We start from the raw sequence: 19,643 nt of genomic DNA, 5'->3' as shown, positions 1-19,643 counted from the left end.
TGCCCAGTTCTTTTCTTTGTGTCTACTACTACTACTACTACTACTACTACTACTACTTTCAGCTGCTCCCGTCAGGGGTCGCCACAGCGGATCATCTGTTTACATTTCTTCCTTCTGCATCTTCCTCTGTCACACCAGCCACCTGCATGTCTTCCCTCACCACATCCATAAACCTCCTCTTTGGCCTTCCTCTTTTCCTCTTCCATGGCAGCTCCATATTCAGCATCCTTCTCCCAATATACCCAGCATCTCTCCTCCAAACATGTCCAAGCCATCTCAAGCTTGTCTCTCTTGCTTTGTCTCCAAACCGTCCAACTTGAGCGGTCCCTCTAATATAATCGTTCCTAATCCTGTCCTCCTTCATCACTCCCAGTGAAAATCTTAGCGTCTTCAACTCTGCCACCTCCAGCTCCGCCTCCTGTCTTTTCGTCAGTGCCACTGTCTCCAAACCATATAACATAGCTGGTCTCACAACCATCTTGTACACCTTCACTTTAACTCTTGCTGGTACCCTTCTGTTGCAAGTCACTCCTGACACTCTTCTCCAGCCACTCCACCCTGCCTGCACCCTCTTCTTCACCTCTCTCCTGCACTCCCCGTTCCTTTGGACAGTTGACCCCAAGTATTTAAACTCATATGCCTTCATCACCTCCACTCCTTGCATCCTGACCATTCCACTGTCCTCCCTCTCATTCACGCATAGGTATTCCGTTTTGCTCTTACTGACTTTCATTCCTCTACTCTCCATTGCATACCTCCACCTCTCCAGGCTCTCCTCAACCTGCACCCTTCTGTCGCTACAAATCACAATGTCATCTGCGAACATCATCATTCACAGAGACTCCTGCCTGATCTTGTCCGTCAACCTGTCCATCACCATTGCGAACAAGAAAGGGCTCAGAGCCGATCCTTTATGTAATCCCACCTCCACCTTGAACCCATCTGTCATTCCAACCGCACACCTCACCATTGCAACACTTCCCTCATACATATGCTGCACCACTCCTACATACTTCTCTGCAACTCCCGACTTCCTCATACAATACCACACCTCCTCTCTCGGCACCCTGTTGTATGCTTTCTCTAAATCCACAAAGACACAATGTAACTCCTTCTGGCCTTCTCTATACTTCTCAAACAACATTCTCAAAGAAAACATCACATCTGTGGTGCTCTTTCATGGCAGGAAACCATACTGCTGCTGCTTGCTAATTTTCACCTCTCCTCTTAACCTAGCTTCTATTACTCTTGCCCATATTTTCATGCTGTGGCTGATCAACTTTATACCTCTGTAGTTGCTACAGTTCTGCACATCACCCTTGTTCTTGAAAATCGGTACCAGTATGCTGCTTCTCCACTCCTCAGACATCATCTCACTTTCCAAGATTGTGTTAAACAATCTAGTAAAAAACCCACTGCCATCTCTCCTAAACATCTCTATGCCTCCACAGGTATGTCATCAGGACCACCTGCCTTTCCATTCTTCACCCTCTTCATAGCTGCCCTCACTTCCTCCTTGCTAATCCACTGCACTTCTCTGATTCACTATCCCCACATCATCCAACCTTCTCTCTCTCTCTCTCTCTCTCTCTCTCTCTCTCATTTTCTTCATTCATCAGCCTTTCAAAGTACTCCTTCCACCTTCTCAGCACACTCTACTCGCTTGTCAGCACATTTCCATCTCTATCCTTGATCACCTAACTTGCTGTACATCCTTCCCAGCTCGGTCCCTCTGTCTAGCCAATCGGTACAAGTCCTTTTCTCCTTCCTTAGTGTCTAACTTGTCATACAACGCACCATACGCCTTTTCCTTTACATTTGCCACCTCTCTCTTCACTTTACGCTGCGTCTCCTTGTACTCCTGTCTACTTTCTTCATCTCTCTATTCCACTTCTTCTTTGCTAACCTCTTCCTCTGTATACTTTGCTGTACTTCCTCATTCCACCACCAAGTCTCCTTGTCTTCCTTCCTCTGTCCTGATGACACACCAAGTACCTTCCTAGCTGTCTCCCGGCTCTTTTCTTTGTGTAGGAGGTGTATTTCTTCGGAGAAACAGAGTTTTTTTTGGGGGGGGGGGTTATCGCCACACAATCTCACGGTTTTGGTAGGGATGCACATTTCCTCGCAGAACTTGATGTATGGCGTCACTGTGTCAGTGAGTTCATCGAGGGAGTCGCAAGCTGCACCAAATATATTCCAATTACTGCATTCAAAGCACCCTCCAAGCGTTTCAGTTGGCACCCATGGACCAGGACCTGACAGACTTGGATGTTTTCTTGATGGATTGAAGCTTTTGTCTGTATTTTGGGATGAGGAGTAACTCGGCGTGGTCGGACGTCCCCAGCGGAGAACCTCGGGAATGCACGGTAAGCGTCCGAAATTGAGACGCAGCAGTGATCAAATGTTTGTTTTCTCTGCTATAGCAAGTGGCTTGTTGCTCATAGTTCGGGAGTTCGAGGGACAGATTCGTATGGTTGAAATCACCTGACACGATGACAGACGTGTCAGGGTTGGAGTTTTCAACGTGGGAAATGTGCTGCGGGAGTTCGTTGATGGCTGTGTTAGCATTAGCTTGTGGTGGGATGTAAACAGCAGCTAATACAGCTGAAGCGACTTCTCTGGGAAGGTAATGTGGATGGATGGAAGGTAATGTGGATGGATGGATGGAAGGTAATGTGAATGGATGGAAGGTAATGTGGACGGATGGATGGAAGGTAATGTGGATGGATGGATGGAAGGTAATGTGGTCTGCAGCGATGAAGGATTGTTGGGTGGTTACACCTGCGCTGATTGACCATGAGACAAATACCCCCAAACCTTTTGACTTATGAGATAGTTTGATTGACCTGTCGGCTCTTAAGATAGTGAAGCGGGGGGGGGGGTTACGGCTTGATCAGGGACCGGTTGATCCAGCCATGTCTGGGTGAAGCACAAGGCTGAGCAGTCTCTCTAGTCTCTGTCGGTTTGCCTTAATGACAAAAGTTCATCCAGTTTGTTTTTTGAGGGATCGCACGTTGGACAAGATCTGTGCCGGAAGTGGGGGCCGATAGGGCCGTCTCCTGAACCTGGAGAGCACCCCTGTTCTCCGTGTCCCTGTGCGAGGTGTATTTCCCCAGGGTGGCGATCCAGGGTTGTTTACAACCAGTGTACCCTCTGGAATGTTGGCAGATAGTCCCGAATTGCCAAAGGTAGTCCCCCTGATGTACAGCAACTCCTCACGGTTGGGATGCTTTTCTGACATAAAACATAGTTTTGGCTGCTTTGACAGCTTTCCGGAGAGCATAGAAGGCGTTCTTCTTCTCCGCTTGGTCTCCCCCCTGGCGAGGGCGGTGTCTCGTGCCGCAAGAGCAGACCGAATGGAACTGTTTATCCATGGTTTCTGGGTTGGATACACCCAGACTGTTTTAGTGGGCAGCAGCTCCTCGATGCTCTTCCTGATGAATCCAACAACTGCTTCCGTGTACTCGTCAGTGTTGCCACCCGACGAATCACGGAACATGTCCCAGTCCACTTGATCAAAAACAGTCCTGTAATATCAGACCGGTCGCCTCCTCTTTACGTGTCTATGGACACGCTTCTGCACGTCACTTATACGTGTTCATTGACACGTATCTCACAGATGCCGCTAGGGGCGCCCTGTAGCCTACTAGGTCTGTCATGACTAGCCCAATATCGCAAATTACAAACTTGCCTCAGTGGGCGCATCAGGCGGATGTACACAGCTATCACAACAACAGTTGGACCATGAAAAGTGGTGGTCTTTGCCAGCAGTATTCTCAAGCGAGAGACCCTTCGTCATCAGGACGCGGCAAGGAGCAGAGCTGAGGCGGAACCGCCGTGACCTCCAACCAGGGCCGGTTCCCCAGCCCATCCCAGCTGTGCCCGGTGAAAGCACAGGGACAGACACCCACTCTGGCGGAGCCACCACGTTAGAGACTGTTCCTGTCAGTCAGAGTGTGGCCACACCCACAACCCCTCCACCTGGTCAGACTGTGACCAGATCTGGACGGGTGTGCAAGCCAGTCGACAGGCTTGACCTGTAGACAAGTGCAATCATATGGCCTTTTTTGGGGGGGGGGGGGGGGGGAGAGAGAAGGGTACCAAAAAAGGGGAGGGAACAAAAGGAAAGTTGTATTGAAATGGATGTCGATAATGTTGATTTGTGTTTATGAAACTGTAACCCTTGGTTGAGTAAGAAAGAGACCGGTATATGATGAAATGTCTCAGTTTGAGTTAATCTTAATTCATGATGTTAAAATAGCCATTTCTGTTAAAGTGTTCGTTTGATGTTATCGAAATAACACAAAAGAGGGGGAGATGTCATATACGGTAGTCAAATGCTCTTGCGCATGTTCTGTGTGACATATATACGTTATACAGGAAAACGTAGCGGCTAGGGGATCTTTTTTTCTCTTTAGATCTGCATCCGTTTTCCCCAAAGCTTTTTTTTTTTATATATATATATTTTTATTGAACACTGTTCATATTCATGTACAGATTCTTGAAGAAAGTTCGTTATAAAACAAACATGGCAAATATACATTCTATCCAAAAATACATAGATATATCCAAAGTGCCAAAGGGAACAGTGTAAACATTTCTATACAGTATATCAGGAAGTACATAGAGGTTGAATGTCACATGACAAATATACGGTAATGTATTATGAAAATAAGGGTACAAACAATAATAGATTAAATACATGACATACACTAATTGAAAATAATAAAACATAGTCCATCATACAAGGGGGAATTAATAAGGATATCAGTCTTCTGATTCAGTGGGGAAAAGTTTTAACACCTCATAAACCATTAGAGCTTTTGTATCGGTCGTTAGTTTTAAAGATTTCAAGTATGATCTAAATTCGTTTAAAAAAAACAACAAATTTGGGGGACGACTTAAAGTATCTATTTTTATGAATAAAGAATTTGGCTAAGCAGAGGATTACATTACAGCAGAGTTCATCGTTTTTGTTTTGCAAAATCATACCAAATGTTACATTGTTTCTAGAAATCGAAGTTGGAAAGGACAAAATCCTTTGCTTTATCCGGCTAGGGGACCCTGGGGAGTTCCGGGAGAGTGTACTGGTGTGTTGCCCGACGGTGATTCATTAAAACCGGGAAAAGCGAAATAAAGCCTCCATCGCAATTATTTACAGTTACTGAAACAAATAACTGTAACTGTAAATTACTGAAACAAATACTGTCACTGAAACAAATACCAGTCATGGTATTGTATGTTGTGGTTGTTGTTTTGTGCGCTGTTACTTTAGATCTTCTTCTTCCGGCTTGTTCCCTGTTCCCCAGGGGACGCCACAGCGGATCTGATCGTTTCCATCGGTACCCTGTGAGGGCACAGCACCGATGGCGCTCTTGTCAATCCGCACAACGATTTGGCAAAGTTTTACGTTGGATGCCCTTCCTGACACAACCACCCTGGACGGGACCCTATGCGCTACTACTTTTTTAAACTGAACAAACATTTTTGAAAGCTTGAACACTGTCTTTGTCTCTTTTGTCCTGTGTCGAATGTGCCCCTCTGACAACACAACTGGGCCCCCATCCCCCCCAGTAAAAATGGTCTAGAACCGCCACTGACGTTAAGTACACTGAGACAGCCACGAAGTGTCGAATGTGCCCCTCTGACAACACAACTGCCCCCCCCCGCCCCCCAGTAAAATTGGTCTAGAACCGCCACTGACGTTAAGCCCACTGAGACAACCACGAAACCGGAGCCATGTATGTGCAAACCTACATAGCCAATAAACATTATTCCGACTCTTGATGTGGAAGAGGAAAATAACTGGGGGACTTTCCCGGTCATGGCGGCCCAAGCTCAACATTTTTACCTATGTAGCGTTCCACGCGTGCTAGTGTTGCATACTTTCGGTATGTACTAAGAACAATTCGGTTCGGACGCCGTTTTAAACGAGCCAGAAACAAAACACCGCCCTGGACCGGCCACTCCATCTTTATGCGGCAGCTTCGCGGTGGGTTTAGCGCCCGGCGCGTCTCGGCGGGGCGGGCGATAAAGGGTCACGCCGACCGCTCAAACGCTGCGCGTGTAGTTGGCGGGGGAGGCCGGGCAGCCGGAGCGGGAAAGCGAGCGCGCCTCGGCTGCGCGGGCAGAATAAGTGGGTCGCTGGACACTCCGCTCGTCTTGGATCAGACCCGGTGGCTGTAGTCTCCTTGGTAAGAGGCGCCGTATGAATTCATAAATCGTCCGAACGCGTTTTGTTGCTCAATCCGAGATGCTCAAGTTGTGTGTGTGTGTGTGGGGGGGGGAGGAGGGGGGGGACGCAGACACGTAATTTGACAGAGCAAACAGAAACACCCGGCAGCTGTTGTTTAGACTGGGAAGTGTTGGCTAGCCAGCTAGCCAAGCCATCGTCAGTGTAGCTAAGAGCTAAGCTACACTGCCTTGGCTGCTAAGTGCTAAGCGCTAAGCTACACTGTCTTGGCTGCTAAGTGCTAAGCGCTAAGCTACACTGTCTTGGCTGCTAAGTGCTAAGCGCTGAGCTACACTGTCTTGGCTGCTAAGTGCTAAGCGCTAAGCTACACTGACTTGGCTGCTAAGTGCTAAGCGCCAAGCTACACTGACTTGGCTGCTAAGCGCTAAGCTACACTGACTTGGCTGCTAAGTGCTAAGCGCTAAGCTACACTGACTTGGCTGCTAAGCGCTAAGCTACACTGACTTGGCTTAACAACTTTAGCCGCGTTTACTTGGTTGTGAGCACCGGCAGACCTGCAGGGTTTTGCTGCGCTGGCTGGCATCACAACACAGACGTGCGTCCGTAGTTACTCGTCAGTGAGCCGATAACTAGCCTGAAATGATATTAATGCATCAGGGAAATGTGCAGGATAATAAGCTTAAATAGTTCTTGACAGCGTTTCTTGTCGTTGCTGACACGCCAGGAATGTTGCGATTCATCTGCAGCTCTTTTACCGACAAGAGCAGTCAAACATTCTGAAGATTGTTGTGTTGTTAATGCTGTGCTGCGTGTAGTGTGAGAGCCACGAAACCGGAGTCAATCTCCATGTATGGGTTGTCTTGAACAGGTAACGCAAGCCCATGAGAAAACTAAAACGGTATCCAAGATGAAGAAGTCGGCCAAGCGGGGGGCAAGAGAGCCAAAGCAGACTACAGCAAGGCAGCCAAAGCAGACCATAACAAGGCAGCCAAAGCAGACTATAACAAGGCAGCCAAAGCAGACCACAACAAGGCAGCCAAAGCAGACCACAACAAGGCAGCCAAAGCAGACCACAACGTTTTCTCAGCAAGCAGAGGAGGAGCAACCGGTCAACAAAATGGTCAAATCCATAAGAAAGGGGCCTGGGCGGCCCAAAAAGCATACAAGAAGGGGGCCTGGGCGGCCCAGAAAGCACGCTATACAAAACACGAATGAATGTGTCCTAATCAAAGCTACCAAAATCAATTCCAAATTCCTCCAAAAGAAAGCTCCACAAACCGAGGAGGATAACCCCTTGCTCAAAAATGGGATTAAACCGGTTAAAAGAGGACCAGGGCGGCCCAGAAAGAATTCTTCACAATATGAAGTAGGGCCCCCCTCAGTCAATAACAATGCCACACCTATCAAGAGGGGGCCTGGACGTCCCCGAAAAACTGACTTGCAATGCAAAGATGCATTGAAAAACAGCGAGGGGAGCAGGAACAAAAAGCGTTCTCGCTCCAGGCAAATCAAAGAGGAGCCAACCGACACCACTTTGAATGAAATCTGCCACGTAACCAAGTTTGGAGATTGGGAATTCGAAGGCCTGGAGTTGACCACGAAGGTAGAAAATGAGCCATGCATAATCCAATGCCAAGAGAAGACTACAAAGGTGGAGGCAGTGGAAAGCAATGAAGGTAAGGCATCACACACACACACACACACACACTTTTTATCCCTTTGTTAATGTTCCCAACACACCGCTACATGCTCCAATCATTTCTTTGTTTATGCTGCGCCTCAGTTTTTTAAAATTCTCCTTTATAACAGTTTTTAAGTTAACATTTGTCTGTACTTAACATTTGTTATGGCACATTGCTTCTTGCTATCCTTGTCTACCCCCCCCCCCAAAAAAATCCACATTTTAATTGAGTCTCATGTTCCTAGGGATGCACCGATAACACTTATTTCAGACCAAGTACTTACATTTGGGTACTTGCCGATATCGAGTACCGAAATTAGTACTTAATAACACCATTACAGTTCTAACAGTGATTTTGAAAACAAGTTTGGTTTTCATCAGATGCTCCTCACTTTCTGACCGACTAATTAAATACACAACATGATGCTGTTGCTGACATTTTAACATTTGACTTTGTGTTCCCCTGAACAAACATGGCACTGCCTGCGTCTGCGTTGCTTAGGGCTGAAAGATTAATCGAATTCAAACCGACACTGCAATGGAATAGAACACAATTTTCAAATCACAAAGGCTGTGATTTTAAAAAAAGTTTTTTTTTGTAATGTTACACAATCTAACCAATCAGAGGGTCACAAACACCAGGCCATGTGGGGTTCACGCGCACACACCTTACCCTACGCTCAGGTGACAAGCTAGTGAGAGAAGTAAATGAAGAAAGCGACTTGCCACGCTACGCTTTCATTCCAGCGTTAACGTTGCTGTCTTGTGAAAATGGCCTCGGCAGAACCAAACACCGAAGAGGTGACTTTAGTGTCAAAGAGGAGCAGTACGTCGGTTGTCTGGACCGGTTTTGGATTAAGGAAAGAAGCTGCTGCACAGAGTATTGTGCTGAACGTGCCTTGCTACCGTAGCTACAACACGGGGCAACACTACAAATCTGTTCCGGCATTTAAGGAAGCATCACAAGGCCGTGTATGACAATTGCAGGCCGTTATCTCTTCTGTGTTGTGCCATCCTCTTGGCCAGTGTGTGCTTCGTTTCCCCGAAGTAAAAGTCATGGCAGTCCTCCCGGCACTTAACAGCGTACCACTATATTGCTCCGTTTGTGACGGGGGATCCGATCCTTGGGGTGGATCGGGTCCCCCGCCACAAACGGAGCAATATAGTGTCATAGAAAGGTGAATGAGTTCATCTGGACACAACTTTTAGTGGGGGAAAGGTTTCATCACTCATCCAAGTGACCCCGTCAGTCTGAACTGACTGCAGGTATCCCCACCCTTATAAACAGTGTAGTTGCATAATGACCAAAACCAACGATTGGTTTCATATGCAAATTGCCATGACCATTAAATAGAGTTATAATGGCCATGTGTACTATTCACAGAGGATTGGGGAATAGTTGCAATCACAGCATCGTTGCATATGAAACCAATCTTTGGTTCCAATTTTTATGCAGTTGTACTGATATCCACTCCTTCAAGGATGAGGATGTGCACATCCTTGATAGGGAGGAACGCTGGTTTGAACGGGGAGTCAAAGAGGCCAATTATGTGAAGAGGGAACAACCATCACTGAACTGGGGGGGGGGGGCTAAGAGTACATCTGTCACCATCTTACAATGCTGTGATTGCAACCATTCCCCAATCCTCTGTGAATAGTACACATGGCCATTGTAACTCTATTTAATGGTCATGGCAATTTGCATATGAAACCGGTTGTTGTTTTTGGTCGTTATGCCACTGTATTGTTTATAAGGGTGGGGACACCTGCAGTCAGTTGAGACTGAAGAGGTCACTAAGATGAGTGATGAAACTGTCCAGATAAACTGATTCAACTTTCTGTGGTTCACCATGGTACTTGAAGGCAGAATGAGTAGGATTTTCCTAAAACATTTTTTTTTTAAAAATCAATGTAATCCATCTTAATCATCACTTATGACCCACTAGACGTGTGTGGCGGTGTCTGTACCTGCAGAGACCCTGTCCTCTTCCTGTATTTTCTTATTTCTCTTTTATTGTGCTGTGTATGGGACATTTCTGGGCCTTAACCTTTGGGCAGCGGTACTCTATAAAAATGTAGTGACCAGGTGCCAGATCGAGCTCGTAAGCACGCATCCAGGAGGAAGGTACAACAATGTCGGACACAGCGGCAAAAAAAAACAAAACACAACTATAGCGAGGTGAAACGCCAAGCAGAAAAACCTCGATCCGAAACGAGAGTGAATCAGGGGTTGGGTTTGACCCACTGGCGAGCACTGAAGGTGGGGACAGGAATGAAGAACAATGCGGAGTTGGCCTGTCCACTGGGACGTGTTCTGGCAACTGCTATCGGGGAGTGTGCGCTTCTAGTGTCGTTGAGCCAGGGAAGAGGGGCCAACTTTGAATGTTGTGTTTACAAATCGCAAGCGACAAATCCTACTCATTGTGCCTTTAACAGTAATCATAAAAATGATGGAAGACATTGCTTATTAGCTAATGTAATATGCAAACCTGTCAAATTCACCAATAGATTTACTCCTACTAATTATCAAGTTTATGGCTTGGAAAGCTGTATACTGCAGCCAGCAACTGATGCCAGAAGTGACGTCGGAGAACATTTTTCAGTTTGTTATTAGAAATGGAATTCTCTTCTAAGGGGCTGTCTCATACGCCATTTGATGAGAAGTGTTTAGATGATGCACACCTAGAGCTGAACATATTTTGTTTTGAATCACAATGTTCTGTTTGTTTCCTGTCCTGTTTTTAGCTCCGCCTCGGCTGGAGCCCCCTGAGTTTCACCCTTGTCCGTACTGCACCACCTCCTTCACTGAGCCTGCTTTCCTGCAGAAGCATGTCAAGTTCCGCCACCGTGATGAGTACAACGACACGGTGAGACGCGCGTCATCTCGGCGTCCACCTCCGAAGGACATCAAAGTGTTCAACTGCCCCCAATGTATCCGTTCTTTCGAGTCTCCGATACAGCTGACGGTGCACAGAAACCAGGCACATCCCGCCATTCCTCCCAAGAAGCTCTACACGTGCCCAGTCTGTGCCCGCAGCTTCGATTACCTGGGAAATCTGAGGAATCACTGTCAGAGCTGGCACAAAATGTCTGTTCACACATTCAAGGGACATCTCCGTTGTTCAGACTGCAGAAGGAGTTTCAAGAGGTCATGGGGGCAGGGGCCTCACCAGTGTGTGGGTAGGAAAACCAAAACCATATTTGCTCATCCTGAATACACAAAGCCCATATCCCTCGTCATAGGTGTAAATTGTCAAGTGTGCGGAAAGAATATGAAGAACCTTACAACTCTGCGTAAGCACATGATTCTACACACGGGCGGAAAACCTCATGTCTGCAAAGAGTGTGGAAAGGGATTTTCAGATGCCAGTACACTCCGTAAACATATGAACATACATTCAGGGATGCGGCCACACGAGTGTCATATTTGCCAGAAAAAGTTCACGGAGCCTGGCATTTTGCGTAAGCACATGATAATGCACACAGGTGAGAAACCGTACTCCTGCTCTGACTGTGGGAAGACTTTTGCCTACAAGCAGTCCCTGTCCAAACACCAGCAGACCCACTCAGTAGTTCCCTCCTTTGAATGTTCTGAATGTGGCAAAAGCTTCACTGGCAAGGATAACCTGACATACCATATGAGGATCCACAACAAAAGGCACATTTGCGGTAAATGCGGCCTGAAGGTAGCTAGCTTACAGATACTGAAGACGCACATGCGGAGACACACAGGAGAAAGACCATACCACTGCAAGGTGTGCGACAAGAGTTTCAAACGCCTTAGTCACTTGTACAACCACCAGCGCATCCACACAGGAGACAAGCCGTTCAAATGTGACCAGTGCGACGCAACCTTCACTCAGACTGCCAGCCTCTCCAAACACAGGAAAATACACACAGGGGAAAAACCCCACTTGTGCACTGTCTGTAACAAGGCGTTCAGCTGTAAGGGCTCGTTGACCATACACAGTGTGATCCATGACGAGGTGCGTCCGTACGGATGTGACGTGTGCAAAAAAGCCTTCCGCTACAAAGCCCAGCTGACGGTTCACAAGAGGATCCATTCAGGGGAGAGGCCGTACCCGTGCCCTCACTGTCCTGGCCGCTTCCGACGCAATGAACATCTGAAGATTCACATGGGCAGGTGTCACAGAAGTAAGATTGTTCCTTCCTCAGGCAGACGGGGATCTAAGTGATTGATAATCATTGCTTTTACGTAAATATCTTGGTCCTACTTTAAGCTGCAGACTTATTAGACAAGGAATTTTATCGTTCTAACTTTTATTTTACAAAAGTGAACAGACTTGGCTGTGGGCTGGAGTTACAGAAAGATTTAACCTGATCAAAAGGGTTTCGTTTTGTTTTGAAATGCTAAAAAGTATTGCGAAATGATGAATTATTTGGTTAGTTAAATTTACGGTATGTTGACCTACTGGTTTTCATTTGTCCGTTGTAGTTCTTATCAACCTATTTTTTTCTTTTTATTTAACATAATGAGATATGCCTCCATGATACAAAAATACTCAGATTCTGTATTTAGTTGTTGACTGATCATTTTACTTCTGTTTATGTTTTTCTACCGTTTACTTACGCCGATGAGTCAAAAAATGTTGACCTCCTGCCTCATATATTGTTGGTCTTCCATGTGCTGTCAAAACAGCACTGACCCGTCGAGGCATGGACTAAACAAGACTCCTGAAGGTGTCCTGTGGTATCTGGCGCCAAAACATTAGCAGCAGATCCTTCAAGTCTTGTAGGTTGTGAGGTGGAGCCACCGTGGATCAGACTTGTTGCTCTGGCACATCCCCCAGATGTCCAATCATATTGAGATCTGGAGAATTTGGAGGCCATGAATTCCTTTGTATTTTTTTAACTATTTTTGTGACTTTTTTCTTCTTCTCCCTTTTTCTCCCCAGTTGTGCTTGGCCAATTACCCCACTCTTCTGAGTCGTCCCGGTCGCTGCTCCACCCCCTCTGCCGATCCGGGGAGGGCTGCAGACTACCACATGCCTCCTCCCATACATGTGGAGTCGCTAGCCGCTTCTTTTCACCCAACAGTGAGGAGTTTCGCCAGCGGGACGTAGCGCGTGGGAGGATCACGCTATTCCCCCCCAGTTCCCCCTCCCTCCTGAACAGGCGCCCCGACTGACCAGAGAAGGCGCTAGTGCAGCGACCAGGACACGTACCCACATCCGGCTTCCCACCTGCAGACACTGCCAATTGTGTCTGTAGGGACACCCGACCAATCCGCAAGTAAGACAGGGATTCGAACCGGAGAGCCCTGTGTTGGCAGGCAACGGAATAGACCGCTACTACCCGGATGCCCTTTTTGAGACTATTAACTAAGCGTGCGTCAACAGTGTTTATGTAATTACTCTCACTGCCAGAAGGGGGAAACATTTTGCCCTGCAGGTTTAGAATTTCACAGGACAACAAATTGGTTTTTTTTTTTAGTGATCTCGTGCCCTAGAAGGGCAACTTTTTCCTAGACAAATTGCAATTTACTCAGACTGGCCTTGTGGGCTTGTTCTGCTAGATGTTTTGATAATGTAATGGTACCAATCTCACAAGCTTGCAAAAGCGAAAACCTTGCACTAAGAAACAATTGATGTCATTTTTGGGGATGACATGCTGATCCACGTAGACAGTGGATCTGTGATTACATGTGGATGTGTGGATCTTGTGTGTGTGTGTATGTGTGTGTGTGTGAGATGGCCTGGTGGCCTGTCCGGGGTGTCTTCCCGCCTGCCGCCCAATGACTGCTGGGATAGGCTCTAGTATCCCCGCGACCCTGAGAGCAGGATAAGTCTATTCCATTGCCTACCAGCATGGGGATTGCCAGTTCGAATCCCCGTGTTAGCTCCGGCTTGGTCGGGCATCCCTACAGACACAATTGGCCGTGTCTGCTGGTGGGAAGCTGGCTGTGGGTATGTGTCCTGGTTGCTACACTAGCGCCACCTCTGGTCGGTCGGGGCGCCTGTTCGGGGGGGGGGGGGGGACTGGGGTGAATAGCGTGATCCTCTCACGCACTATGTCCCCCTGGCGAAACCCCTTACTGTCAGGTGAAAAGAATCAAATGAGGAAAACCAGGCATAAAGGGTTCAACATCTGGATCAGTGTCAGTTTCCACATCTGGTTCATGCGTTGTGGTGGCATCTTCATCTGCCTCGTTGAGGCTCCATGTCTCTGGTGGCTTCGGTACTGGCAAACTATCATCATGTGGCACTGGTCTCATGGCTGAAAGCAGGTTGGGGTAGTCTTTTTTTTTTTTTTAGTAGAGAAGCCAGATACATTCATCAGACAGAAGTTACAGAAGTTAACAGTCCGTCACATGATCCTTCTGTTCTCGCCATATCACTGGGACTGCAAATGGCGTTGATTTCCGAGTACCTCTGAGCCAAGGTTGACTGCACATGTTGCACAACGAATGTGGGGAGCTCAGGGTTTCTGTTGATCACCAATTTTACATCCGAAGTAGAGCTCGTAGGCTTTCTTAATAAGTGCAATCATGGTGCGTCTGTGAGCCTTAAGTATGTACTCGCCACAGATGTACAGAATGTATCGTAGCTGCTGCAACACTGACGAGACATTCCTGCTGTATTAAATCTTCCTGAAGACACTAAATCCTATTAAGTATACTCACTATGCTACTGCCTGAAGAACGTTCATCAACAGCATCTGTAAATGTGAGCAACTTTTATAGCATCTAACCTGACTAAGCATAACCAGGCGTGCCTAAGACGACATGTACATAGCACCTACACTGAGCACATGTGCAGGCATGCTTGGACTGACCAAAACGGCTTGCTTTGTGGGCAACATACGAGTAGACTTAAACTATCACGGGAAATCACAAAAATAGGTTATATCTACAAAACGGTATGTGATCGGAAAATTGTAAGGTGATTTTCGTGATCGGCAGTCCAAAACCCATAAAACACACCCAAATGTGTTCAGGGAGCATAGTCTTTGTTGTCCAATGTTTTCTGTGACTTGTACCACAGTAGACCTTCTGTCAGTTCAGACCAGACAGGATAGCCTTCGTTGCCATCATGCGTTGATGAGCCTTGGGCGCCCCCACACCCTGTCGCTTGTTTGTGGTTTGGCCTTCCTTGGACCACTGTCAGTAGGTACTCGCTACTGCTGACCGGGAGCACCCCACAAACCTTGCAGTTTCAGAGATGCTGAGACCCAGTCATCCGGCCATAACAACTTGGCCCTTGTCAAAGTCGCTCAGTCCTGCCCATTTCTCCGAAATCCAACATGCTGACTACGAGAACTGATGGTTTGCTTACCGTCTGATCTACCCAGACCTTTACCCCCTTGTTTGAGATGATCAGCGTTATTCAGTTCACCTGTGAGTGGTCATAATGTTTTGGCTCATCGGTGTATAGACAACCAACTTATAGTATTATCACCTTGTGTTTCACATATGAGAAGTTGGTCATGCTATTAATGAATACACTGTTGGGAGTGGGAACACTACAATCTGTCAGATGTGCGGGAAAAGATGTTTGGTGTGGCAGCATAAATCTAACCTAAGAGATTTTATGGTCACTTGCTTTTTTTCCCCCTTTGCAAGTTGATGTGATGATGAGCAAGCCATTTCAATAAACAATCTATATGCATTTGTTTATGTGTTTGTGTGTGTGTGGGGGGGGGGGGTACAAGAGCTCTGGGGCAGTCCACAGAATTGAGTTAGATTTGCACAAGGAAGTCTTGGGGTCAACTGTCCAAAGTAACGGGGAGTGGACAAGAGAGGTGAAGAAGAGAGTGCAGGCAGGGTGAAGTGGGTGGAGAAGAGTGTCAGGAGTGATTTGTGACAGACGGGTACCAGCAAGAGTTAAAGGGAAGGTTGACAAGATGGTAGTGCAGCTATGTTATATGGTTTGGAGACAGTGGCACTGACGAAAAGACAGGAGGCGGAGCTGGAGGTGGCAGAGGTGAATATGCTAAGATCTTCACTGGGAGTGATGAAGGAGGACAGGATTAGGAAGGAGTATATTAAGAGGGACAGCTCAGGTTGGACGGTTTGGAGACAAAGCAAGAGAGGCAAGATTGAGATGGTTTGGACATGTGTGGAGGAGAGATGCTGGGTATATTGGGAGAAGGATGCTGAATATGGAGGTGCCAGGGAAGAGGAGAAGAGGAAGGCCAAAGAGGAGGTTTATGGATGTGGTGAGGGAGGACATGCAGGTGGCTGGTGTGACAGAGGAAGAGGCGACCCCTAACGGGAGCCGCCGAAAGTAGTGGTAGATTTGCACAAGGAAGTCAAAAGAAAGTTCAACAGCATATAGCCAAATGATTTAATGAAAGAAAAATAATGTTTTGCAGTTGAAATGAAGGAAAACCACCATGTGGCATGGTGGCCTAGCGGTTAGCACTGTTTGTACTGCTCTCTCTACGTGTTGTGCTTCCTAAGCGGTAACAAAGATTAAACTCCCTTTCAAGAGCCAGGAAAATTAGCCTTCCTGCTCCTGTAATGGCCTCCAATTGTAGCAGTCAAGTTGGCAACATTGAATCGGAGTGAAACTACAAATGAAAAAAGAGAAAATAGAAAAGTGCTTACTTAAAATGCATTCCATGAGCTAGCATTATTAGCAGCCATGCTAACGTGTCTGGCCGAGCGGCATCGCGCAGTTGCGGCGATCGTTGATTCAGTTATCGAAACGTCCAAAACGTCATCAAAGTCACCAAAACTCGTTACGCTTAAGTTATAAACGTCTCGTGATCACGTAACACTTACAGTCGTTGCTTTCTGAAGGATTAACACGACGGATTGAGATGGATAGAAGTAACGTGAATTCGCGTGACAATGGCGACCACGCCCGGTTTGTTTACACTCTAAACTTCCGGTGGTGTTACCGCTTTATGCTTCCCTTATCTCTGTGGGCTTCAGAATAAAGTCCCACTCAAACGTTGGCGCATATCAAATAGTGCATTAAGTGATGTGAAAATACAGACACTTCAAGTTTAAAGTTACTTAAGAACACATAAATCACATTATGGGCAGAACACTGTTGCCTCGCGGCAAGAAGGTCGTGGGTTCGAACCCCAGGCGGTCCAAGGCCCTTTCTGTGTAGAGTTTGCATGTGCTCCCCGTGTCTGCGTGGGTTTCCTCCCACCGTCAAAACGACATGCATGTTAGGGTTAATACTCCTGCCCGTGCCCCTGAGCAAGGCAGTGGAAAGAAGAACCGGAGTTGGTCCCCGGGCGCTGCAGCTGCCCGCTGCTCCTGCACAATAGGATGGGTTAAATGCAGAGAACACATCCCTTGTAAGAAAGTGGCTTTCATACGGGCAGACGGGCCTGTTACTCGCTGATCTGGAATGAGGACTGTATGTCTTAAGTGTTACAGGTAGGGTTTGGGATTGTAAATCCATTTGTCCCCCCCCCCCGCCCCCCTGTAAAGGTGCATCAATCATATCCAGTCTCTGCCATCCAAACACACTTGGGCGGTGGTGTCTCGGCTGATAATGCGCCCCGTAGCCCCGTCGTTTATCTAGCCGAGGTGGCTTTCAGAACCTCTTCGGGGGGCCATAAACGCCTCTGTGTGCTATGTCCAGATGGGCCTTCCGATATCGGTCGTTGTTTCCACATCCGATGCGCGTGTCTTCTCGAGAATCAGGGACTAGACATAGATGAACGACGCCGAGGCAGGTGACGAACTAAGTCGTTAAATGAGCAGAACCATTTTTCACAAAAGGGTAAAAAAAAAAATGAGGCGGGAAATGACATGAATCCAGATTGCTTTCAAAAAATGCACTGTAGTATAATGTTACGTATGGGAGAGACCCCACCCCCTCCCCACCCCCACCCCCACCCCCCGGGCCTTTTCAGTTTGTGTTCAGATGGATCCGTGTTCCCGGCGGCAGACCGTCCTCACACGTTCATCTGCTGCGCCCTGGATATGCATCACCCGGACAAGGGCCCCAAACACGCCTGTCTGGCTCAATTCAGAGGGAATTGGTCTATTATTTTTTTATGTCCGCGATTACCAGGACAGAGCAGTAACTACGACTCCGGAGCAGATAACAAAGATGTATTTAGGGCTAAATAATATTGAGTGTACCTTTGTTTAAAGCTGGAATCAATACTTCTTAAAGCGCGTCCATTTTTCATTTAGCCGCGTCATGTCTGTTGCGGAGGAGGGGGGCAGAGAGATGAATGGGTGGATCCTCTAATTCCCCCCGTTGCAGTTATCATAATTGTTGAACAACCACGGTTTTTAAAGATCGGTCTCGAGGAGAGGCAGGCCGCAAAAAAAGAAAGTTAATAGATTTGGAAAATTGAGATAGATTGCGCAGCAGACGTTTCTAGAATGTTCCATCGGCTTGGCAGGCAGATGGACAAATATGATCTAGTGCTGGGGTTGGGGTTGGGGTTGGGGTTGGGGTGGTGGCGGTGGGGACGGGGGAAGGGGGGTAGCACATGGATACACACAGCTGTGGAGATGCATCCTAACAGATGAAGGTGCCATTGTTTAGTCTTTGTGCCTACTGAGTGTTTCTCCAGCTGTTTTTGGGGTGGGTAATAACCGGATATGTCACCCTTTGAGGCCTGCATCGGCTTTAATGCAGATAAGTCGGCAGACGGATCGGCCCCGAAAGGCCGTCGGATGCGGCAGCGGCAGTTACTCTTTTGCAGCACCAGGGGGAAACCAATAGCTGTGTCAAAAGAAAGAGGCAAGAGCAGGGATATCCATCTCCCCTTGTTAAGTTCATACTGGCAGACGGAGCCGTTACTTGCTGATCTGGAATGAGGACTGTATGTCTTAAGTGTTACAGGTAGGGCTTGGGATTGTAAGTCCATTTGTTTTCCCCCTGTAAAGGTGCATCAATCATATACAGTCTCTGCCACCCAAAAACACTGGGCGGCGGTGTCTCGGCTGATAGTGCCCCCCTCCCCCCCAATGACCCCATCATTTATCTAGTCAAGGTAGCTTTCAGAACCTCTTTTGGGGCCATAAACACCTCTGTGTGCTATATCCAGATGGGCCTTTATTTTGTTTCCGTCCGTTCGGATATCGGGTCGTTGTTTCCACATTTGATGCATTCGGGGCCTTTTTTTTCCTGCTCCACCGAAAATCTTCCCCGTGTGCAATTTTCCCCTTTCCTGTGTCCAATTTTCCCTAATATTCAGATGATTGCAGCCTGATGCTTTCCTTCCCTCCTCGTGGTATTCCAGTCTCCTTCCCCTGCCCCGATTTCCCCCACATCCCTCTCTTCTCTCCATCCCCCTCGACGGATTTGTGATCTTCCACTACCCCGTATGACTCTCCACAATGACATTACGTTTCATCAGAGTAGATATAGATACACCAAGATGGCTGGGAGCAGACGACCGATCATCAATAAATCGAAACATAAAACCTTTACATTTGCTGTCCTGCAGCAAAATGGCAAAGGCATTTTTTTTACCCACCCCCCCGCCACCCCCCCACCCCACCCCACCCCCGGCAGACAGTTGGTAGTCTTTTAGTCTGAAAAAAATTGAATTACCCCATATTGGATCCTATAAAAGTCCAGTCAGGGAGGGGATTTTCTTCTTCATGATGTAATTCGAGCTATCCAATTTTCCTTGTATTTACTGTCTATATTTTTGTCAATTTGGCAGAGGAACACGTCGTGCGCGCCGGTGCCGGGGTGTCACCGGTGTCACCGCGCTCCGGTGGTTTTGGTGTTGGCTGGCCTCAGAGGTCAGGTGTGTGGGAAGCGCTGGTGGCTCTGCGGGGCTTTGGGAGGGGGGGGGGGGCTCTCGGCCTGTCCC

The 19,643-nt window shown here is 47.5% G+C and overlaps 1 protein-coding gene across 1 annotated transcript; it reads left to right on the top strand.

Annotated features, from left to right (window-relative positions):
• The first annotated feature begins 5,917 nt into the window (after positions 1–5,917).
• LOC130117856 (zinc finger protein 675-like) lies at positions 5,918–19,020 on the top strand. The gene is made up of 5 exons (XM_056286109.1): positions 5,918–6,194; positions 7,062–7,869; positions 10,620–12,029; positions 12,791–12,902; positions 19,017–19,020. The coding sequence occupies exons 2-5, from the start codon at positions 7,101–7,103 to the stop codon at positions 19,018–19,020; spliced, it is 2,295 nt and encodes a 764-aa protein (XP_056142084.1). The 5' UTR covers positions 5,918–6,194; positions 7,062–7,100.
• Positions 19,021–19,643: the final 623 nt, after the last annotated feature.

Source organism: Lampris incognitus, chromosome 9 (genome assembly GCF_029633865.1).
Source record: "Lampris incognitus isolate fLamInc1 chromosome 9, fLamInc1.hap2, whole genome shotgun sequence".
Taxonomy (NCBI): domain Eukaryota; kingdom Metazoa; phylum Chordata; class Actinopteri; order Lampriformes; family Lampridae; genus Lampris; species Lampris incognitus.
This window is presented reverse-complemented; position numbering and strand designations above follow the sequence as displayed.